This window comes from Crocuta crocuta, unplaced genomic scaffold, assembly GCF_008692635.1.
Source record: "Crocuta crocuta isolate KB4526 unplaced genomic scaffold, BGI_CrCroc_1.0 scaffold139, whole genome shotgun sequence".
In the NCBI taxonomy this organism is placed as follows: Eukaryota; Metazoa; Chordata; class Mammalia; order Carnivora; family Hyaenidae; genus Crocuta; species Crocuta crocuta.
Window position 1 is genome coordinate 1,386,380 of NW_027533258.1, and position 21,276 is coordinate 1,407,655.

Consider the following 21,276-nt stretch of genomic DNA (forward strand, 5'->3'; position numbering starts at 1 on the left):
CCTAAAAATAAATAAAAATATTAAAAAAAATAAAAATAAAAAATAAAAACCAGATTCCTTTAATTTGTATCATATAAATCCACAGTTCTTCATGACAAGTTCTAACTTTGTTGTTTCTTTTTTTTTAAAGTTTATTCATTTATTCATTCATCTCATTCAAGACAGAGAGAGATAAAGCATGAGTGGGGGACGGGCAGAGAGGGAGACAGCAGAATCTGACGCGGGGCTCGAACTCAGAGTGTGAGATCATGACCTGAGCTGAAGTCGGACGCTTAACCAACTGAGCCACCCAGGCGCCCCTAACTTTGTCTGTTTCTAAGCAGACTTTACTTCCACCGCTTCCGAAGCTGTATTCTACACATTCAAGTTCAGAGGGTGGAGGGGATGACGTCTCCGCCTGGCCTAGAGACCTGCTACGACCCTTTTTTTCTTTTCTTCTCTTCTTTTCTTTTTCTTTCTTTCTTTCTTTTTTTTTTTTTTTATAAAGTTTGTTATTCTTCAGAGAGCACAAGCAGGGGAGCAGGGGGTGGGCAGACAAGGGGCTCCTTGAGGGGTTTGAACTCATGAACCGTGAGATCATGACCTGGGCTGAGGTTGGAAGCTTAACAGACTGAGCCACCCAGGCGCCCCGGACTCATTTTTCAAAGCAACCAGGACCTTAGTGTGACGAGTGGCTGTGGCTGTGGCTACTTCTAGATCCCCAGGGCCCGCTCCAGGACAGGCCGGCAGGTTGTACACATCTTTGAGCCCTTCCCGGAGTCTGGCCTGGCAGCTTCTATGCACAGAGGAAGGTCTTAGTACATTGTTGTCATTTCTCCCATGTGGCCGTGCTAGCCAGTCCCCCAGGTGCCCGTTCCCTGTCTCAGCCAGCCTGGCTTTTCCACATGGGATTCCATGGAAAACCACCATCCCACAAAGTATTCACAGGCATTACTCTGACAAGAAGCCTTTGGCCAAAGAAACTGGCAAACCAAGAGAGACAAAGTTAAAAGGGTTGGTACTTTCCAGAGCCTTCTCTGGAAAAATGTTTTGTGCCCTGTGAAATTCCAGGAGGGGCCTAGGGTGTGCAAGCCTTTCCTAACCATTTGACCAAAGAAAATAATTTTTTTATCTTAAGATTCCATAGAACATATCTTAGAGATTATTAAGTTAACCACTACTAGATTACAGAAAAAGACAAGTATTTATCTGCTTGCAGTCCCCTCTACAACGTAAAACATTCAGGTCCTCTGCCTTACACAAAACACGGTCCTTCAAAGTGGTGGCAACTTCTCGCTAAGGCTTCGCAGCCTCTCCCCACTCTGGGGAATGAGTCCACCTGATTTTCAACGACAGCCACAGTGTGGTCACTAGCACCGGCCCAGGCCTGGCAGAGGGCGGTCATTTTCAGCACTTTTTTTTTTTTTTGTAAACGTTTTTCATGAGACACAGAGCGAGAGCGTGAGCGGGGGGAGGGACACACAGAGAAGGAGATGCAGAATCCAAAGCAGCTCCAGGCTCCGAGCTGTTAGCACTGAGCCCGACTCGGGGCTCAGACCCATGAATTGCGAGATCATGATCCGAGCCAAAGTTGGATGCTCAACCAACTGAGCCACCCAGGCGCCCCCCCACCCCTTCAACAACTTTTCACAAGGCAGAAAACAAGGTCAGAACAAGAAGGCAGGAGCCCCCAAGCGTAACCCAAGGTTCAATCTGGTTAACGTGAGAGGCAATGGAGAGATGGCGTGGGGCACGCAGCCATCGATTTACAGGGCCCTCTGTCCTCAGAGCAGCCTGGAGACCCTCAGCCAGACTTACATGTCTCATCCGGCCAGCTGGTCGCAGGCAAGTGGGACTTGGGGGCCAGCAAGAGAGAGCCACTGTGAGAGGAGACATCCTGAGCGAGGCTGCCTGAAGAAAACACACTCCCAACTAGTATTGCAAAGTCAACGCCACGGTGGGTGGGCCCTTTCCCCCTAGCACTCGCCATGGCTCAGGTCTGGGACGTGCTGTCCCTGGAAGATGGGCTGTGACACGAAGGTGGGCTCTCCTCCACCAGCCAGGTGACGCTCAGCTGTTTTCCTCTCCATCCCTTTTTGTGCTTGCGTGGGGGTGGGAGGACATTAACAAGACATGCTGCTTTGACCGTTCTCGCTCACCAGCTTTTTGTCGACAAAGACACGATTGTTAATGCGGTCGGGACCTCGCACGACCTCCACCTCCTGAAGATCGACAATCGAGAGGATGAGCTGGTGACGCGGACAAACTCTTGGTGCTCACACCTAGTGGACACGGTGAGTGAACGCGTGTTGCCCACTTCTCTAGCCACCGGCTGGGGTGGAAACTCTGTCCTCTGTAGCAGACGCTCTTTGCAGTAAGAAATAACGTAGAACTGAGAATGGTAGAATTCCACACTGAACACTGTGTGTGCCCCCTCAGATTTTACAGCCCACCTGCTAACCCATCCTGACTCCTGCCTCACAGACACAGATAAACAGATCCTGGAGGCTTTAAAGTGAATGTGGACGTAACTATGCAAATTTCAAAGAACGATTTCCTTTTCCCCAAATCTGACTCAGAGGACATGAGCGAGTCCTCTGACTTCAGGACCTCGGGCTTTGGTTTCGCCCTCAGATCCACAAGGATGAGATCACGAGGAACCGCAGGCGGGTGAAGGAGATCAATCAATACATCGACCACATGCAGAACGAGCTAGACAACCTGGAATGCAGTGAGATCATAGATTAGGGCCATGCCAGCCCGGACGGCCCTCGGCCCACGCGGCACAGCACAGCGCGTCACTGCCAGCCTCAGACGCATCACTGGGAATTTCTCAACCCGTAACCCTCCCAACCCCATTCTTCCCCCGCCCCTGGGAAATGCGGAGAAAAATAAAGAACTATGTCATCTTTTCTCCATTCTTAAAAAAAATAATCAGAATTCCCATTTGGTCCTGAGCAGGAGAAAAAGTCCAAGACAAGCAGTTGGCCAATGTGCCGGGAGGGACTCCCGAGGGGGCTGCCGGTGAGCTGGGAGGCTCCTGACCAGAGCCCAGTGTCAGCGGCGTGCCTGCCACTTCTGCGGACGCGCCCGGGGCGGTCTGAGCCCTTCTCTCCTCGTGCAGGGGAGCGACGCAGGAGGCCCAGTCCCCAGCATAGCCCTGGGGCCGGGCCAGCCCACCAAGGTGGGTGCTGCGGCTCCCTGTGACTCTGAGGATGGCTGCAGGGACCAGAAGGCCCTCTGGAGGTTAGGGGCACAGGCTGGACCAACATGCCTCCTCTGAGCACGGTCAACGGGTTCAGGAAGTGCAAGGGGAAAGCGTGGAGAAGCACCACGGAACCAGTGTTCCGTGACAGGGTGATGCCATTTTACTACTAGGGCGCCAGGACAGGCGGCTCAGAAAGCCTTTGCTGCCCGAACTCTCCGATCCTTCCTGCTTCCCACGCGCTGTCCTGGCACCAGGAGACCAAACCTGCCCCTCAGGGCGGAGCAAGCGGCCGTGTCGGGAGGACACGGAGGGCTCCCGGAGCAGGACGCGCGTCAGGGGCCCTTGGCCTGCCTGCCTGGGCTCTTAACCCTCAAACAACTCCTATTCTATTTTCAGAGTAATTACTTCTTCTAAAACACTAGAAATAGAAATAACCAGCTTAGAACAAAAAGGACTCACTTTCAAAAGATGGTTTGATTAAACACCAAGAGGGGGAAGAAGTCTTCAGGCTGAGGGCTGCACAGAGCTGTGTGGTGATGTGATTCCCCAACTGTGTGAGGCTCCCGGCCACGGGCGGCAGCTCTCAGAACGTGCTGTGGGAGGCAAGCTGTCTGACCCTGGTGAAACCCAGACGTGACAAGAGGGACAGGAAGAAGTAGAGGCGCAAATGAAAGCAGGGCTCCATGTTTCCAGGGCAGAGAAATATTTAATACAATCAGGTGGAGAGAAAGTCACTGGTTTGCTTGTGCGGCTCGCTCAACGCTGGCTGGGGCGGGGGGGCCCNGGCATCTCAGGGCGACGCCAAGCCCGGGAGCCCCGCGGGCCGGGGGTCCGTGGCCGTACGCGCAGCCTCTGTCCCGCTGGGTCTGCTCGCCCCGCCTCACTGCTGCAGGAGCTTGTGTTTCACCGTGGCGCTCTCGGAACAGAGGTGGACGAAGAGGGTGCCGGCAGCCGTGCGCGCCCGCAGCTCCTGCAGCTCGTAGTCGTGGGCCCACTCGATGTTGCCCCACTTCTGGATCTGAGGGGAGGACGTGACATGCCGCTGGGTGGCTGGCCAAGCATCCGCCTGCCAACTGGCCAGAGCCACGTTCCACCGCAACAGCTGAGGTGGGGGTGTGGACTGGGCCCCAATCTTGCCAAAACACGAGACCCACACGGGGGAAGCGGCAGGTGAGAACACGCAGGCAGGCAGGGCAGGCAGCCACACTGCCGGGACGCAGACAGCTTGCAGGGGTGCAGGCCCAGGGCCCGCAGGTACCCGTGCCACAAACCACACGGTTTGTGTCTCCCCCAAGGGGGCCCAGCCCGAATGCCAGGTGACTGGTGGGAGGCAACCTGTAAAATGTCATCCTCCGCAAGCTGCCTCTCCAGGCTGGGCCTCAGGTGCCCCCCGCGTGGGTGGCATACATAAATCAACCGAGGCCACGTGGTCACTTCAGTGCCGCCTCCCCGGCGGTGCTGCAGAAACCCGGGTTCCGCCCGCTAGAGTGGACTTGCGGACTCTCTCCAGGGCTCTACCTACCAACCGCAGGGGAGAACCCCAGACACACGGTGTGGCCGTCCAGGTGTCAGCGGGCCTCCAGCCAGGCCCTGCTGGCTCCTCCGTGGCCAGAGGCCCGGCTGCCCCAGCCCATCCAGGAACTCAGGAACTGCCACGCCGCACAAGCTACCGGCTCTCTGGGCAGCCACTGTACACCTTTGGAGAGCCCCCACACGTGACCCAGGTAACCCCCCGTTTTGTGGCGGATCGAATTTAGTTCACGGAATGATGGCCCAGCTCGGGTGCCACCGTCAAACGCAGAGCCCAGACCAGAGGGCGGACTTCCTGGGCCCCACTTCCCACAGCCCTCACACCCCCACACAGCACCCCCTGCCTGTTTAATTGTTTCTAGCTAGCCTCTTTTGCGACAGAGAAACAGTTTTTTCCCCTGGCATTTTTCTGAGCAGATGACTAGACGGACTTGGGAAATAATGTCATTACAAGAGGGTTTTCATCATGCTAGGAGCCGATTTGTAATAGCAATTAACCTTCTGAGGTTGGAAAAAAGGCAGTGAAAAGACTGCAGAGAACGCCATAATTCTCAGAGTTAAAAAATGCAAATCACAGTGTAGCAAAACCATATTAATTTCAAACCCACTAAATGAAAACTTCTGCACAAACAGCAGCCACCCATGTTTGCCAGCCAGCCAGATGACCCGCCGTGTGAGTCAGGGTGCCAAGGCCAGCCCAGGCTCAGCTCGAGTGCGAACGTGGCTGCTAGTCCTGTGAGTGGGCCCGTTCTGCAGGGCCCTGGCAGATGAACTTGATCTGCAGATAGTGCTGAAGGCCTGGAGTCACCCAGTCCTGGCTCCAAACCCCAGCTCCAGCATTTTCTGGATTTCCTCGATTTCCTTCTGTGTGAAACAGGGATAATAGCAGCCCCCACCTGGCCAGGCTGTTCAGAAGAGGTGAGGCCATGAGGGGAGAGCTGAGCATTGTGTTGGAACACAGCAGGAGCCCTCCCTGCCCTTATTTTGTCATTATCATTTCTTGACAATACTTTTATCGGCCCTTGGTTTTGGCTTCTGGGGGTACATGAAAGTAACAGAAGGCCAAATCTACCTAAAAACATTTTAGGTGGGCTAGCCCCCACACCCAGTCCGGCTGGGCCAGGGAGGGAAGGGTGAGGACCCGCGGCGCCGGCCCCCCCTGCCCCGCCCCCGGCCCCAGCACCTGGTACTCCTCCTCCAGGCGTGACAGCAGCACGGCCTGCTCCACTGTCAGGTGCCGGTCCGTCAGGCCCAAGGTCAACACCATGGACTTGAGCTGGGTCACCACAAACTCAATCCCTGCGAAGATACGAGCCATGTCAGGATCCAGGGCACCCCCGCTCCAAAACAGGGCAGTCGCTGGACTGACACTCTCCGAGTCCCTGCAGCCCTAGAGAGGTACAAAAGCGCCGGGGGGGGGAAGGGCACGGGAATCACAGGGGACATGCGCTTTGCAGCCAGCTTGTGTCTTTCCCGGGTTTCCGTCGGGGGTGTTACTCCTCTTCTGTACCTGCCCTGGGTGGGCACCTGACCCGAACCTCGGCCGTCAGAGCCTTCCACCCCGTCCAGTGACGGGTCTGCGGACGGCCACGTGACCAGAGCCAGGCCAATGAGACCTGAAGCTGAGATGTGTGAAGAAGACAAAGCAGACTTTCTCCCGGAAGGGTGGGGAGCCTGCCATCCCCCTTGGACTGAGGATGTCAGGGTCACCCCCTAGAGCACCGCTGTGACACTCTGGGCTTTGGATGCCCGTGCCCGTGAGGCCGCCCTCCCAGCCCTGCGGGAAGCGCCGCATGTACCTTGCAGGGCCCACATGTTGTACGAAGCCAGGTGGCTGGCGAGCACATCCCGAGTCCTGGCTGGGATGCTGGGCCCCATTATGCTGGTGGAGGAGCTGATCTCCACGTCGTATCTGAAAGGGAAAGGCTTCAGCATGTCCCTGTCCTGCTGTGTGGCCCAGCTTTTGCCTAAAGCAAAGTCCTGAAGTGCACACATGTGCCCCTTGAGAGATTCTGGGAGAAACTGCCACTGTGGTCAGTGGTCCCCTGACCTCATAATTTCCTGTCACCCCACAGCAGAGCCAGAGTCCATGTAGTTGCCTGAAATTCTAATTTGCTGGCCTAGAATCTCCATCAAAAGCATGGGGGGCTTGCTTTTTAAACCCTTTCAGAAAGTTATTCACATTTGAGACCACAAAAGATTTCTTAAAAAATTATTTTCCTGGGGTGCCTGAGGGGCTTAGTCAGTTAGTGTCTGACTTCTACTCAGCTCATGATCTCATGGTTCATGAGTTCAAGCCACATTGGGCTCTGTGCTGACAGTGTGGAGGCTTCTTGGGATTCTCTCTCTGCCATCTCTCTACCCCTCCCCTACTTGTGGGCGCATGCTCTCTGTCCCATAATAAATAAATAAAACTTAAAAAAAAAAAGAGAGAGAGTGTCACGTGCTCCACTGACTAGGCCAGCCAGGTGCTCCATATTTTCCTTACAATAATCTTTGTACGTGTCCTCTATCATCTGACCATCAATAAATCAAATATTTATTAAGTCTCTACTGCATACAAGCCATTGCTTTCTGCCTGGGACATGAGCTGGCTTCAAGAATGACACATTTTCAAAAACAGTAATAACTATATAAGGCGCAGGAAAAATATAATGGAGTAAAGGCAATTTTTGTAATTTTCTTTCATATGTAACTCATTTTTCCGTTGGTTTAGAACGTTCTTGCTGAAATTTCTAATGGTAACACAGCAAGTGGCCAGGTTGTTTTGTAAACTATTAAGGATGAGAATCTCAAGTACCATAAAAAGTGGTCAATTTTGTGCCACAGCAAAGATCTCCAGGCACCTATACTATTGTCATATTTCATTACACTCCTCAATGACACCCTGCCTCCGGAGCTCTTACACAATGCTGTAGTTATCACATTTTATGGGATCCTTCAGAGCACTGGCCATGCCTTTTACTGTAAAACCCAAGGATCCCTGGCACACTGTGGGCACTGAGGAAATTCCCACAAACGAGACTGACCGATACCACTCTGATGAAAATGTTATGCCAAAAACGACTCTGTGGGCGCTTACAAAATACTACGGTCAGAGCAGTACCAGGGTAGTAGCCCTTCCATACTCCCCTGGAATGAAATGAAATTCAATCTATTTTGCTACCACATCAACAGTTTGTTCAATTTTGCACAAAAGAATATTTTTGCTAAGGAAACATGCCGGATATCGTCAATTCCTAGAGGCCTTATGTCCTTATGTTACCAGACTCATCTTCACGTGTGTATGTATCTCACACGCCGTCTTGGGATTTAGTTTAATGGTCCAGCACTTGTGATGATGATGAAGATGGGGACGGCCCAGATCTGAGTATTTACTGTGCACCAAGCAGGATCATAGGCACCGCTTGGTTTACTCCTCACAATACACTAAGAGGTGGGGATTATGAGGACCACTCACAGAAAGGAAGCTCAGAGAGCTCAAGGCACTAGCCGCAGGTCACACAGCCAACTGTGGCTGAGCTGGGCTCTGTCCCTACGTTCAGCACAGCGCGCACAGAGAGCAGGTGCTTGGTGCCCGGTGGCCGACACTAATCTGAGGAGCATTTTTTCCCAAGGTGGCCGGTTCTGTCCCTAAACATGCAATAGATGCTGAATTCCATGGGTGCTCTGAACCCAGAAAGTCATTTAGCTAAGGGCTTTGGTGGTGCAGCGTGCCCCCTGACCGCACCAGCCTGCCCAACGCCGGGGGGCTGTGCCTCTTACCTTTTTTCGGCCCATTCTATGATCGGGTCCCACTCGTTCCTCTGAAGTTCCACTAATGTCGCTGGCTCTTCCACCCTGTAGCTAATTCATTGCAAAAATCACCTTCATTAATAAAAAAGTACAATTCCTTCACTCAGTGACAGATGGTGGAAAAACCTAAAAGGCAATAGCAAAAAACCTCTCTGCTCAGTTCCTCCCACCCAGCCCTACAAGTCCTTCTGGAAAGGAGTAGTTCTCAAAGTGTAGCTTTGGGGCCGGTGGCGGAGCCTCGCTTCGGATCCTGATAGAAATGCCAGTTCTCCAGCCCACCCCACACCTATGGAAAGCAGAAACTCGGGGGGTGGAGGCCAGCAATCTGTGTTTTAACAAGCCCTCTAGGGAATGCTAATGTAACCTTGAGTTTGAGAACCACTGTCCTAAATGTCCCCAGTTATCGGGCAGGCCAAGGCTGGCGACGCTGGCAACGCCATTGTAAACACAAATACTACACCCCCAGATCCACGGGACACTGATCCTAGGGTGACCGGGACCCTAGGAGGCCGTGCCAGAGGCTAAGTCACTGCATCCCCACCTAGCCCAACCCTTCCAAGAGACCGTGCTCCTGGCCGTGAACTGCCCGCCTGCACCTCATGAGCCCACACGCCTCCTGGCTACAGGTGCAGCTGCTGGCTCGGCCGCCTGACTCCACCCGGTGCCACTTATTTTGACAAAGAAATGGGAGTCAGCCGAGGGGAGGCACGCGGCAAGGCCTCATGGGACGGGAAGATGAGGGGGGACCGTGGAAGGCCACCGTGCGGTGTGAGCAGAAGGGAGAAGAGACCGTGAGTGTGCAGGACAGTGGGCCGCTGCGGTGACAATGGGACAGCTCAGGATTCTAGAGCATTTGGGCCTGCAGACACGTGCCGCTCAAGCACACCTGTACTTGCCTTCAACGCCACCGACCAGTTAGCTAAAGGCCACGGGCAGGGCAGGGGGAGGATTCAGAAGCGGAAGGAGCCAGCTCCTGAGAAAAATGACTGTCTCCGTGTCCAAGCCGGCGAGTGAGAACGACAGTGCCTCCGTGGGCACGTGCCAGTGGCCACAAGTCCAGGACCGGGCGCCCACCGGGAGTTGGCAAGTGACCCCCTCGGCCCTGGAGCCTGTGACAGCTACCCCGGCCCGGACAGAAGGACAGCTGTCGGGCTGCAGAAGAGGAGCGCCCAGGGCTCTGACACTGGCACGCCCTGAGGGGTCCTCCCTCCCGGGGACATGCAGGGTGGCTAAATGGTGGTGTCAGGCAGACTGCATCACTGCCCTGTGGGATAAAGGAAAAGGGTCTGCGTCTTCTTCCGCTGATAACTGTCTGGGCAAAGGAGGCAAACAGCCCAAGGGAGCCACTCAGTCCAAGGGGAAGGCCCATCTAAATGTCGATTACCAGATGGTGTCGGTGTCCAGAAACTTCACAGCCGCCTGGATCAGCTGGTCCTTGGTTCGCTGGGTAGGGTTGTCTAAAGACGTGTTGCACAACGTGGTCTGGATCAGGAGGCAAAAAGCCCCGTCACCACCGCCGGGCCCAGGCAACAGCACTGCGTTCCCGGGGACACCGCCTCCAACACACGGCACGACGGAGAACCAGACAGCACCGCCAGAAAGCGCTGGAGCCAAAGCGGAGCCCTCGACCCCAGGTGTCTCCACACCTTCAGCCGTAGCTCATCGACTGAGAGCTCCGTGCCAAACGCTGCGTGTGACAGCCCATGGGACGCTGACAACACCCTCGTGGTGACGTGCTCAGGTCTTGTGCTCTCCACTACCAGGCTCTGCTCTATTTCATGTAATCCTTGTACCATCCTTTGGAGTAGGTACTATTATTACAACCATTTCAGAGATGTGACAATTGAGGCCCAGAGAGGTCAGATCAGCAAATAAGTCATGTAAGCATTACCGGAACTCAAAGTTGACTACCAGCTGGCTCCCTCACCACCTTAGGAAGCAGGGGAACAAATGAGCCAAGCCAGAAGGAGGATTACTCTTCCCGAAAGGTTGCTTAGGTATGACATCAATTAGTTTGCGGCCTTGTCACCCTAATTTCATCAGATAGCCAAAGGAGCAAGCCAGCCCCGCTAATTCCAGCGCTGACTGGGTGCTTGCTCTGTGCCAGGGACCTCGCCAAGGACTTCCCAGGCATCACCTCGTTCCGTCCTGACCACCTTGCTCGCCTTTCACAGACGAGGAACCCAGGGCAGATAAGGGGCAGCAGCTTGCCCAAGGTTACAGTTTGGAAGCTGCAGAGCCTGGGCCTGCAGAACTCAGCCAGCCCCTTCCCCAGCCTGCTTGCTCTAGCACCTCCTGCGTGGCCGGGGGCCGGCCCCACCTGCCCTGAGGCCAGAGGAGGAACTGGCCATCCAGCACAGTGTTCTGAGCAGGGGACCGCAGCAGGCGGGGCCAGGAGGGGAACGGTCAGCATGCTCAAGGGGGCAAGTGTGGCTTGCCCTAAGGGCCTTATCCGAATCTGGAAAAGCATGTCCATTTTTGCCAGGTACCCTAGGAAGCCAGCAGTGGGGGTATACGTGCATGAACTTGTTACCAGGTGCATGGTGTAGAACTTGATGGTGTCCTGCTGGGAGTCCCATTCAGTGGCCACTGCGATGGCCAGGGCCTCGCTGGGGACGGTAAAGAGCTTGGCTTGGGGAGTTCTCAGCTTCCTGTGGTCCAGGTTTATCTCAAAGCCACCTTGAAAGATCAAATGAAAACCTCTCAGGGATTGTTAAGTGAGATCGAGTGACCATTCCTATATTTAGCTACTTGAATTGGTGCAGACAAAGACAGCTCTGAGTCCCTTCACATAGGGCTCATAGAAACCTATCTGACAAAAGCGCGAAGGGTAATCTAACTGCTGCAACCAGCTAGAGATGAAAAATGTTTCTACCCATTCATAGGGAAAAAAAAAAGAGAGAGGCAGTCAAAACTTCAGACACTCACCTTCACCCTGTGTGATGCTGACATTCTGATAAAACCTCTTCCTTTCTGTAAAAAAAGATTTTTCAAAAAGGCAGTTTAAAATAACGTCGAGACAGCTCAGGAAGTGACAAGACCAGCTTGTGTCATTACTGCTAATGCTGATTGATTGGCTTGATTTTCATATCACTATTCAAGGTCTGCCCTACTCTACACGGCATAATCAACGGCTTCTGATTAAAGTTGGAGGGAGGAGGGCACTCACTCTCCAGGGATGAGGGAGGCACGGGACACTGGTCGTGCCCCCGTCAGCCCCCGAGCCTGGGAACAGTCTGATCACAAAGCATTGCGAAGCTGCAGCTGTCTGACGTGACAGATTCTTCCAGCACCTTATGCTTCAACTTCTAAGCATGCTCCCCACCACATCGCCCTCGCCGGCACTGCCCCCACTCCAGCACTGGTGCTTCCGTCCAAAGATCGGATCTGAGTGCGATAAAGCCAGAGATCCATTCTGGGCAAGAGTCTGATGCCTCTAAGTAGGCAAGAGAGGAAAGCCAGTGTGGACGTGCAGGTGCACATGCGTGGTGCACACGCAGTAAGGGGAGATCCCAAGAGCATTTCTCATCCTCTCCATCCAATTAATTAACCTAATTAACCAGCTTGCCTGCGTATTCAACAGGAACTCCAAGCATTTCCTTTTTTTCAAAAAAATGTTTTTAATGTTTATTCATTTTTGAGAGAGAGAGAGAGAGAGAGAGACAAGACTGTGAGTGGGGGCAGAGGGGGAGAGGGAGAGAGAGAGAGACACACACACACAAAATCTGAAGCAGGCTCCAGGCTCTGAGCTGTCAGCACAGAGCCTGACGTGGAGCTTGAACCCATGAACCGGGAGATCATGTCCTGAGCCGAAGCTGGATGCTTAACCGACTGAGCCACCCAGGCGTTCCTCCAAGCATTTCCTTTAAGAAAAGGGAAACAGGGGCCCCTGGGTAGCTCAGTCAGTTAAGCATCTGACTCTCGATTTTGGCTCAGGTCATGATGTGTTTCGGGAGTTCGAGCCCCACACTGGGTTCTGCACCGACAGCACAGAGCCTGCTCTGGATTCTCTGCCCCTCCCTTGCTCATGCTCTCTCTGTCTCTCAGAATAAAGTTAAAAAGGGGGCGGGGAGAGGAAACCGTGTCCTGGGACATGTGAAAATAACTTGAATAAAATCTGGTACGAAAACGTAAACAAATTCCCCCTCTTCTACTTGGAGGGCTTAAAAACCAAGAGGGCCTCATAGGGAATTATACAGATTCCTTCGACTAGTAAAGAACAAGTAGGTCACATTTTGGGAGCTAGAAGCCATAATGCAGTCTTAACCTTTGTTAGCACAAAACCCTGATTCATTCATTCGTTCCTGCTGTCACGTATTCACTGGGTGCTAAACGCCTTCAGAGTCCACTAGTGAAGTTACTTGTTGGAAACAACCGATGCAGCATGAGGAGGAGGGAACTCATTAGTTTTTAATGCTTTTTAACTTCTTTTAGTGCTTTAAAAAAAAAAAAAAAGCAAACCAAACTGAAGTTAAAATTAATTCAAATAGACTGAAAATCAGGAGGGCTTCGTTTGTGCATGGGGGGGAGGGGTAATGGCGGGAGGGTATCTGGTCTTCCTCCAAACGTGGTATTTTCAGGTTTTCCACGACCCGTCAGGTTTCCCCCAATTTCGTGTTCTATCATTGGTGCTTCCACAAACAGGGCCCTAAATTGCATGCCCACAGTCACGCCTTGACTAAGCTAAGGTCCAAACAGGTTTCCAACTCTCAAAATGTGTATGCCTACCATGTGCCGGATACTGTTCTAGGTACGTGGGATAAAACCATGAATAAAAATGACAAAAACCCATCTTCATGGAGTCTGAATACTTGAAAAATAAATGAAGTGGCAGGATCTGGCCACCTAGATGCTCCTGCATTATTATGGCACGAGATGCCACTTTTACCTGCACTGATAACAGTGATTCTCTCATACATTTGACTCCAAGACACAAAGCTTGCACCATCCTGGTGCTTTCAAATGCCCCTACTTGACATGCCATCCGGTCACGTTCGGGTAGCAGATGACACGAATCTGGAGGCACCCGGACCATATCCAGTATGTTCTCCAATGCCTGAGCCTAGCAACATGTCTCATGCCAGGCCAGGCAGGGAGTGGGAAGAGATCTGAAAGCTGACTCATCATCAGTGGGGGAAGATCTGTCCCCATCAGCAGGAAGCGCCAGCGAAGAGGATTCTAGCACACAGCGCGACACAGCTCGACACAGCCCCGGGAAGTGGGCCCAAGAGACATGGACTGGGGGCCGAAACTGACAGCACAAGCGGAACCTTCCAAAGCGGGCGCGACAGTGAGGTTTCCCACGAGGGAAGTTTTTTTTAATCTGCTTTGCTGGTCAGGCTTTGGTTCCTCTGTCCTGGCCAGTCCCCCTCTGTACCTAATTCAGAGAACTGGAAGAGAATGGGAAGGATAGATGGGCAAGGAAGGGTCAACCCAAATTGCTCAAAACAGCAATAAGCCCTGCAGAAAGAGACGACAGCCCTGGGCGAAAGGGACACAGAGGCTGCCAGAGCAGGCCCACGTGCAGCCAGTTTTGATCACGTGCTCTCCTGAACGCAGCAGACACACGAAGGGGCACACTTCAGGCTTAGAACAAACTTCCAGTGAGTAGCAATCCTGTTCCAAGAAGGGGAATAAGTCCTGGGGATCAGAATCAAAGCTCACTCCTGCCCTCAAGGCACTTCCTGTCTACTGGGAAGCCGAACCTGAAACCAGCCACGCAGTAAAGTGATTTTGAAGTCCAAAGTACAAGGGACACTGGAAATACACACACACACACACACACACACACCCAGGAGAGCCTAATCTCATCTCATCGTGGGCTAAAGGAAGACCTCCAGGCAGTCGGATTACATCTGAGACCTGAGAGAGAGGCAGAAGTCAGCCAACTTGCACTTGTGGATTCTTCTTCTGGAGCGGGCGGGTGTGGAAGGAGTATCCTGCAGAAGAAACTGCTTTCAGGAAGGTCTTCAGCCTCATGAGAGCATGAGACTTTGGAGAACTAAAAAAGTGGCGGGAAGGACAAGAACATAGCCATCCTGCAGAGGGTGGTTTGAGATGCCCAGAGGGTGGTGAGGGCCAGAATGGGGGGTGGGGGTGGGGGTGGGCAGGTCGATACAGAGGCAGAGGGAGCCAAGTTAGAGGTTCACACAGGCAAACAGGCCAGGATCTGGAAAACTCATTTGGTGGAATCCATGCCCCCACCAATGTCAAAAGACGGAGGCTCTTCACCTGGACCCTCAAAGGTCTTGGGTCACATAAAATAAATCGTGAGACCGGGAACCTCTGAAGCACGCATATTCTCAGTGAACACAGGACTAGCCGTCAGCAACAGGGACGTCATCTTTAAAGATGAAATCAACACCTAAGCCTTGTAGGATCACACAGTACTTGGGTCCATTCTAAGCATGAATCACTCTCTTTACAGAACATCTGTTTTGGCGGCAAAACACAGTCGGTGCCTTTTACATGTGGACTATGTAGATACAAAGATACAGGTATGTGGGAAAGTATTGAATTTTAAAAGCTAGCCACAAGAAAATAGGCTACATAAGCAGAGAAGCAGAGAAGAACTTTAAAAACCTGCTCATGTGATGAGTGAATTGGAAATTCATGACCATCAGGTCCTGTTCCTATGAGGTCGTTTCAATCCATACAAAGAAACACACTGTAGGGGCTCAGTTGGTTAAGTGCCCAGTTCTTGATTTCAGCTCAGGTCATGATGGGTTTGAACTCCGTGTCGGGCTATGCGCTGACGGTACTGAGCTTGCTTGGGATTTTCCCTCTCTGCTCCTCCCCAACATGCATGTGCTTTCTCTCTCAAAATAAACTTAAAACAAAAAAGAAACAGGCTGTTTTCTGTGTCACTTCCCCTACACTCTTCTTCCTGTCCCAGGCTTCACAGACCAGTGAGCAATCTTTCTACCAGCCTCAATTTTTGCCAGGCCTTTCCTTAGGAAAGACTCAAAGCTTCAGAACTACAACTCCCACAGTGCACCCAGAACAGAGGAGGTGCCCTCGCAGGGCCGACTCAACACCCTTTATCTTTTTAAACAGTGCCATCTGGTGGGCCTTACGCCTTAAGCCTAGATTCTGACTTCACGCATGACTCCATCCATAATCTTAGGGTGCTCCAACCATTTTCGAGTATCAAAATTCTTCAGACCAGGTATTTAAGAGCTCTTACAGCTGAAAAATAAAAAGACAACCCAACTACAAAATGGTCAGAAGAACTGAATAGACATCTCTCCACCAAGAAAATGTACATGATTAGCACATGAAAAGATGCTGGACTTCATCACCATCAGGAAAATGCAAAACAAAACCAGAAGAAACCGCTTTGCACCCAGTAGGATGGCTACAATTAAAAACCCGTAATAACAAGTGTTGACAAGGATGTGGACAAATTGGGACCTTCATGCAGCAGAGCTGGTGGAAATGTAAGCTGGTGTAGCCACCTTGGAAAAGTGTGGTAGTTCCTCAAAGTCAAGTTACCAGTTGACCAGCAATTCTACTCTCAGATATGTGTCTGTGAGAAATGGAAACATATGCCCACATAAAAACTCATGTACATGGGGCGCCTGGGTGGCTCAGTCGGTTGAATGTCCTACTTCAGCTCAGGTCATGATCTCCTGGTTTGTGAGTTCAAGCCCCGCGTCAGGCTCTGTGCTGACAGCTCAGAGCCTGGAGCCTGCTTCAGATTCCAAGTCTCCCTCTCTCTCTCCCCCTCCCCTGCTCATGACCTGTCTCTCAAAGAAAAATAAACATTAAAAAAGTTTAAAACAAACAAAACTCATGTACACACACACACACACACACACACACACACACAACTTGTACACAAATGTTTATAGCAGCATTCAGAATAGCCAAACGATGTTAACAACCCAAATGTTCATCAGTAGATGGATGGATAAATGTGATATGGCCATAAATAAGATGTGATACAGCCATACAAGTGGATATTATTCAGCTATGAAAAACAATGGGGTACTGATCCATGTTACAACTTGGATAAACCTTGAAAGCAGTCTAAATAAGAGCCTGCCCAAAAAGACTACATTCCATTTACGAAATGTCCAAACTAGGGAAATCTACAGAGACAGGAAGTAGAATGGTAGTTATGTCTTGTGGGGGTGATAAAAATGTTCTAGAAAAGGGTGATGGTTGTACAGCTCTGAGAATACTAGAAATCACTGCATTCTACATTCTAAATGAGTGAATTATAAGTGAATTGTGTCTCAATAAGGCTGTTAAAAAATTTCTTCAGGGTGGGGGCGCCTGGGCTTAGTCGGGTGGACATCTGGCTCTTGATTTCGACTCAGGTCATGATCTCACAGTTCGTAGGATTGAGCCCCACATTGGGCTCTGCACTGGCAGCACAGAGCCTGCTTGGGTTCTCTCTCTCTCTCCTTCTCTGCACGCCCCTCTCCCCAAATAAACAGATAAACTTTAGAAAAAGTTAAATAAAAATTCTTTGGGGGCAAATACATCTGCCATAGTCATTAATGTAAATGAGCTAAATCACTAAACATGTGGTTTTTTTCCCAATTGCTCTAGCATCCTGAGGAGGAGGGTTGGCCAACTTTTCCCATAAAGGGCCAGAGTAAATATTTTAGGCTTGGCGGGCCATATGATCTCTGTTGCAACTAGTCAGCTCTGCAGTGAAAGTGGCTGTCGATTATATGAAAATGAATGAGCATGGCTGTGCTCCAATAAAACTTTATTTACAAAAACAGGTGCCAGGCTGGGCTCTGTCTACAGAATCTCCCTCAACCCAACAAAGCCACTCTATGAAAACAGGGCAAGTAATGCCTCGAGGGGGTAGAGGTTCTGAGAAGCTAAATGACTTGTCCAGGTGACAATTTGTAAACAGAGGAGAGCCTCGACTTCGCTGGGCACTGCACTCAGCCAGACAAGCAGCCTCTCCAGAACACCTTCCCTGTCCGGTACAGAGCTGGACCACCCCCTAACCCTCACACAGGTCTCCTTGCTGCAAAATCTCCTCCAACACCCCAGGGAGCCTTTCCCAAACCCCTCCTCTCCTGTAACCCTTCAGTGGCACTGCCATTCTGAAGGAGCCACGTTCAATCGGCTTGCCAGCCAAGTCTTCATGGAGAAGGCTTCCACTTGGGTTTAGCATTCCACCATCCCAGAGACTCACAGAATCTCAAACTGGTGATGTCTCATTGGCCTGGTTTCAGGTACCGCCCTCCCACTGGGTTTATTCTTTCATTCCTATTCTCTTTCATGTTTGACTACCTACCACGAGCCAGATACTTCCAAGAGCCTAAACTAGTAAAGTGTGCAGAAGAAAGGAAACAGGGATGGGAGATCGTGTGCCACCATAGTGGGAAGTGGCATCCACTAATCTAAATTAACCCTCTGCCGGTGCAAGTTTAAGTGAACTCCTGAATGTGTCCCCTTTGCTTGTGTCGTTATCTTCCTGGGATATTGCAAAGGAAACTCTCGTTTTCCTTTACACGTTCACACAGACACTCTGTACTCCAAATGTGCCACCCATCTACTCTGTGACACCAGTGGGTATCCTACAATTCAGCTAAATTCTGACACCATCTGCCTGGAGACTGCATCGGATCCCACAAGGTGAGGGCTCAGTCCTACAAGACTGCATCCCCCCCCACCCCCCACCTTCAGATGCCAAATGCAAGCCCAGATTGTCTCCTATGCTTCTGACTGACTGGCTATATACATCAGAGGTTCCCAGGACCCCTCCTCAGATTTGATGGATTTGCCAGAGTAGCTCATAGCGCTCAGAAAAAAGATTTTACTTACTAGATTACTAGCTTATTATAAAAGGATACAACTCAGGAACAGCCACAGGAAGAGATACACAGGGCAAGGTGGGGGTGGGGGGGAGGAAGGGGATAGGCTTCCATGCCTCCTCTGGGCATGCTACTCTTCCAGCAACCAAACCTGAAGCTCCCTGAATCCCTCAGTTCAGGGATTTTATGGAGGCTTCATTACATAGGCACGACTGATTAAATCACAGGCCATTAGTGATCAAATCAGTCTCCCGCCCTTCTCCCCTCCCTGGAGGTCAGGGGGTGGAACTGAAAGTACGAGAAACTATTCTTGTGGTCGGTTCCCCAGGCAACCAGCCCCCATCCTCAGGTGCTTTCCAAAAGCCACCTCATTAACATAACCTCAGGTGTGGTTGAAAGGGGCTTATGAATAAGACACTCCTTTCGACTTGTATCTCTGAGGCTATTTTAGGACCAGAGACCAAATGTTATAACAAGAGCTTCTTCCGTAGCTCTTACTACTTAGTAGTTACAAGGCTTTTAAGAGATGCGTGCCAGGAACTTGAGGAAGACCAAATATATAGTCGATCCTTGAACAACATGGGTTTGGACTGCGCAAATCCACTTATACCTAGATTTTTTTTTAACAGTACAGTACTGTACAGGTTATTTTTTCTTCCTTGTGATTCTATTATAATTTTCCTAATAACATCTTTCTATCTAGCTTACTTTATTTTAAGAATACCGAATATTATGCATACAACACACAAAATGGGTGCTAATCTACTGTTTATGTTCTAGCTTAAGGCTTCTGGTCAACAGTAGGTTATTAGTCATTCACTTTTGGGGGAGTCAAGAATTATATATGATTTTTGATGGTGGCGTTGTGCTGGTGCCCCTAACCCGTGTGTTGTTCAAGGGTCAACTGAATATTTCTCCTTATAACTCACAGTATCACAGATGCCCTTCCCTCTTTACTGGCTCTTCATGGCCCACGTCCAGGCCCTTCAACTTGGACCCTGACAGGTGAAGGCCCAGCTCTTTGCTGCATCCAACTCTCTCCCCCATTTGTATAAAATTACGAAACTTAACATAAGGACCCTCAGAGCCAACCTAGTCCTTCAACTCACAGAGGAAAACGAGGCCCAAAGGAAGCAGTCTCATGCCCAAGATCACACAGGACCTCAGAGGTTCGGCCAGCATTAAACCCCAGATCTAAACTTCCGCCACAATGCTAAACTGCCTTAGAGTTCCAGACTTTCTAGAGCCGGCAGCTTTACAGCAAGGTTCCTCACACTCTGCTGTCATCTCTGAACTTGTCTGGGCAACCAACGCTCTTCCTCCTCCTCTTCACTGAACTCCTACTCATCTGTCAAGACTCAGTTGAACTGTACTTTCATCCAAGACCCTTTCTAGACCCTCAAAACCCCCAAGGTGGAAGTAGGTGCTTCTTTATGTTCTCCCAGCTTCTTTGTATTTCCCTTATCACAAGACGCTGCACACTATTGTTTAATCAGACTATTATAGACTGCACTTGACAGTGAACAGCATTAGAGGGAGACCAAGTCTGCCTTGACGGCTACTGCCTCCAGCTCTCAGCACAGAAAAACTAGCTGAATGAAGAGTGTTACTACTTTTCACTCATTTAAAGGAGTCACTCCCACTCTTTCCCTAAAACCTGGCCCCAGAAGCAGTGAAACGAGCCACTATCTCCTTCTAGGCCTTATCGGTCAGAATTAGAAAAAGGAGGCACTAGGGTCAACTCCTTGGCAGAAACGGCAGGGATTGCGGTAAGGCAGTGGGAGGGAGGGCCAGGAAACCTGCAGAGAAACCGGCCGGGATGGAAGACTTGAATGCCGACCGAATGCCCGGTTCCAGGGTCCTTCTGTGCCTAACCATGGGGACACAGAAAACAGGCCGATCTTTGCCCTCAACAGATTTCTCATAGGGTCTGCTCTGTGACCTTGGCGTAGTCCTGATTCAGAACCCGAATTTCCCTGTCTGAAAACGAGAATGCCATCTGCTTTCCTTACTGGAAAGGAAAACCATAAGCGCTGAGAAAAGCTGCACGTGCCAAATGGCAATTACTGTCTCCAGCAAGGACGCGCTGTGTGCCCTCGGGTGGTCTGCCCTTGCCCGGGCTTCTGTTCCCCCCGCCCCCCGCCCCGATCTGTAGCAGGACCCGATAGAACTACGTAACTTCATGAGCCTTCGCCCTGCCTCGGTTACCCCACCTGCACAGCCGAACCCCTCAGCCCACCTTAGCCCGGCTCGAGCCCCGGCCAAAAGAGTACGTTCTAGTCTCCCTCACCTGTTGGGGGGACGTAGGCCCGGGCAGGGGACAGGGGGGTTGGCACCGGCCCCACGGAAGCGGTGAGGGCACCCCGAGGCTGGTTCAGGAGGCGGCGCCCCGCGTCCCGCAGCCGGAGGCAGCTCCTCCACATCGCGCCCGAGACCCTGGGAGGACTACCCGCGCGAAACCTGAGAGCAGGAAGCAGAGTGAAGGGATCCCCAAGCCGCACGCTTTGGCTGTACGGAAACCTCTCACCACTCCCCAGAGCCCTCAGCCTCCCCTGGACGCCGCCATCTTCCGCATGACACCAGCGGCGCGCCGTCGCTCCTGCGCGCCTCCTGCGCACACCCCCAGTCAATCAGCATCACAAACGCACCTCGTCCCGCCCCCTCCACGCCGCGCCTCGGAATGNAATCGGAAGGGTGGTGTGTGTGCGAGGGCAAGTGGGGAGGGGGACTCAGCTCAGGACAGGGAGGCCCTGCTCGCAGGTCCCGGGGTCCCGGTGGCAGCCGGAGCGCTTGGTCCGCAGGCAGCGGGCGGGTGGTCCCCCCTCCGCCCCCACCCTGCGTGNCCCGCCGCCGCCCATCAACACTCAGCAGCCCGGCGTGGCCACCAGTCTGCTCTACAGCGGCTCCAAGTTCCGCGGCCACCAGAAGAGCAAGGGGAACTCGTACGACGTAGAGGTGGTGCTGCAGGTGAGCGCCGGG

The 21,276-nt window shown here is 51.9% G+C and overlaps 3 protein-coding genes across 3 annotated transcripts in view; 2 read left to right on the top strand and 1 right to left on the bottom strand.

The window, feature by feature from the left end:
* The window catches only part of DRC3 (dynein regulatory complex subunit 3), a 44,731-nt gene extending 41,839 nt beyond the window's left edge, over window positions 1-2,892 (top strand). Inside the window, exons 13-14 of the mRNA XM_077746860.1 lie at window positions 2,142-2,273; window positions 2,614-2,892. Coding sequence (XP_077602986.1) covers window positions 2,142-2,273; window positions 2,614-2,727 — 246 coding nt within the window. The 3' untranslated portion in view covers window positions 2,728-2,892. The remainder of the gene's footprint in view (window positions 1-2,141; window positions 2,274-2,613) is intronic.
* Window positions 2,893-3,873: 981 nt separating this feature from the next.
* Window positions 3,874-20,886, bottom strand: ATPAF2 (ATP synthase mitochondrial F1 complex assembly factor 2). Its single transcript, XM_077746744.1, has 8 exons — window positions 20,588-20,886; window positions 11,441-11,485; window positions 11,046-11,191; window positions 9,897-9,994; window positions 8,483-8,563; window positions 6,517-6,629; window positions 5,901-6,016; window positions 3,874-4,205 (listed from the first exon to the last, which is right to left on the bottom strand). The coding sequence occupies exons 1-8, from the start codon at window positions 20,718-20,720 to the stop codon at window positions 4,068-4,070; spliced, it is 870 nt and encodes a 289-aa protein (XP_077602870.1). The 5' UTR covers window positions 20,721-20,886; the 3' UTR covers window positions 3,874-4,067.
* Window positions 20,871-21,276, top strand: part of GID4 (GID complex subunit 4 homolog) — a 23,119-nt gene continuing 22,713 nt past the window's right edge. Inside the window, exons 1-2 of the mRNA XM_077746694.1 lie at window positions 20,871-20,882; window positions 20,932-21,264. Coding sequence (XP_077602820.1) covers window positions 20,871-20,882; window positions 20,932-21,264 — 345 coding nt within the window. The remainder of the gene's footprint in view (window positions 20,883-20,931; window positions 21,265-21,276) is intronic.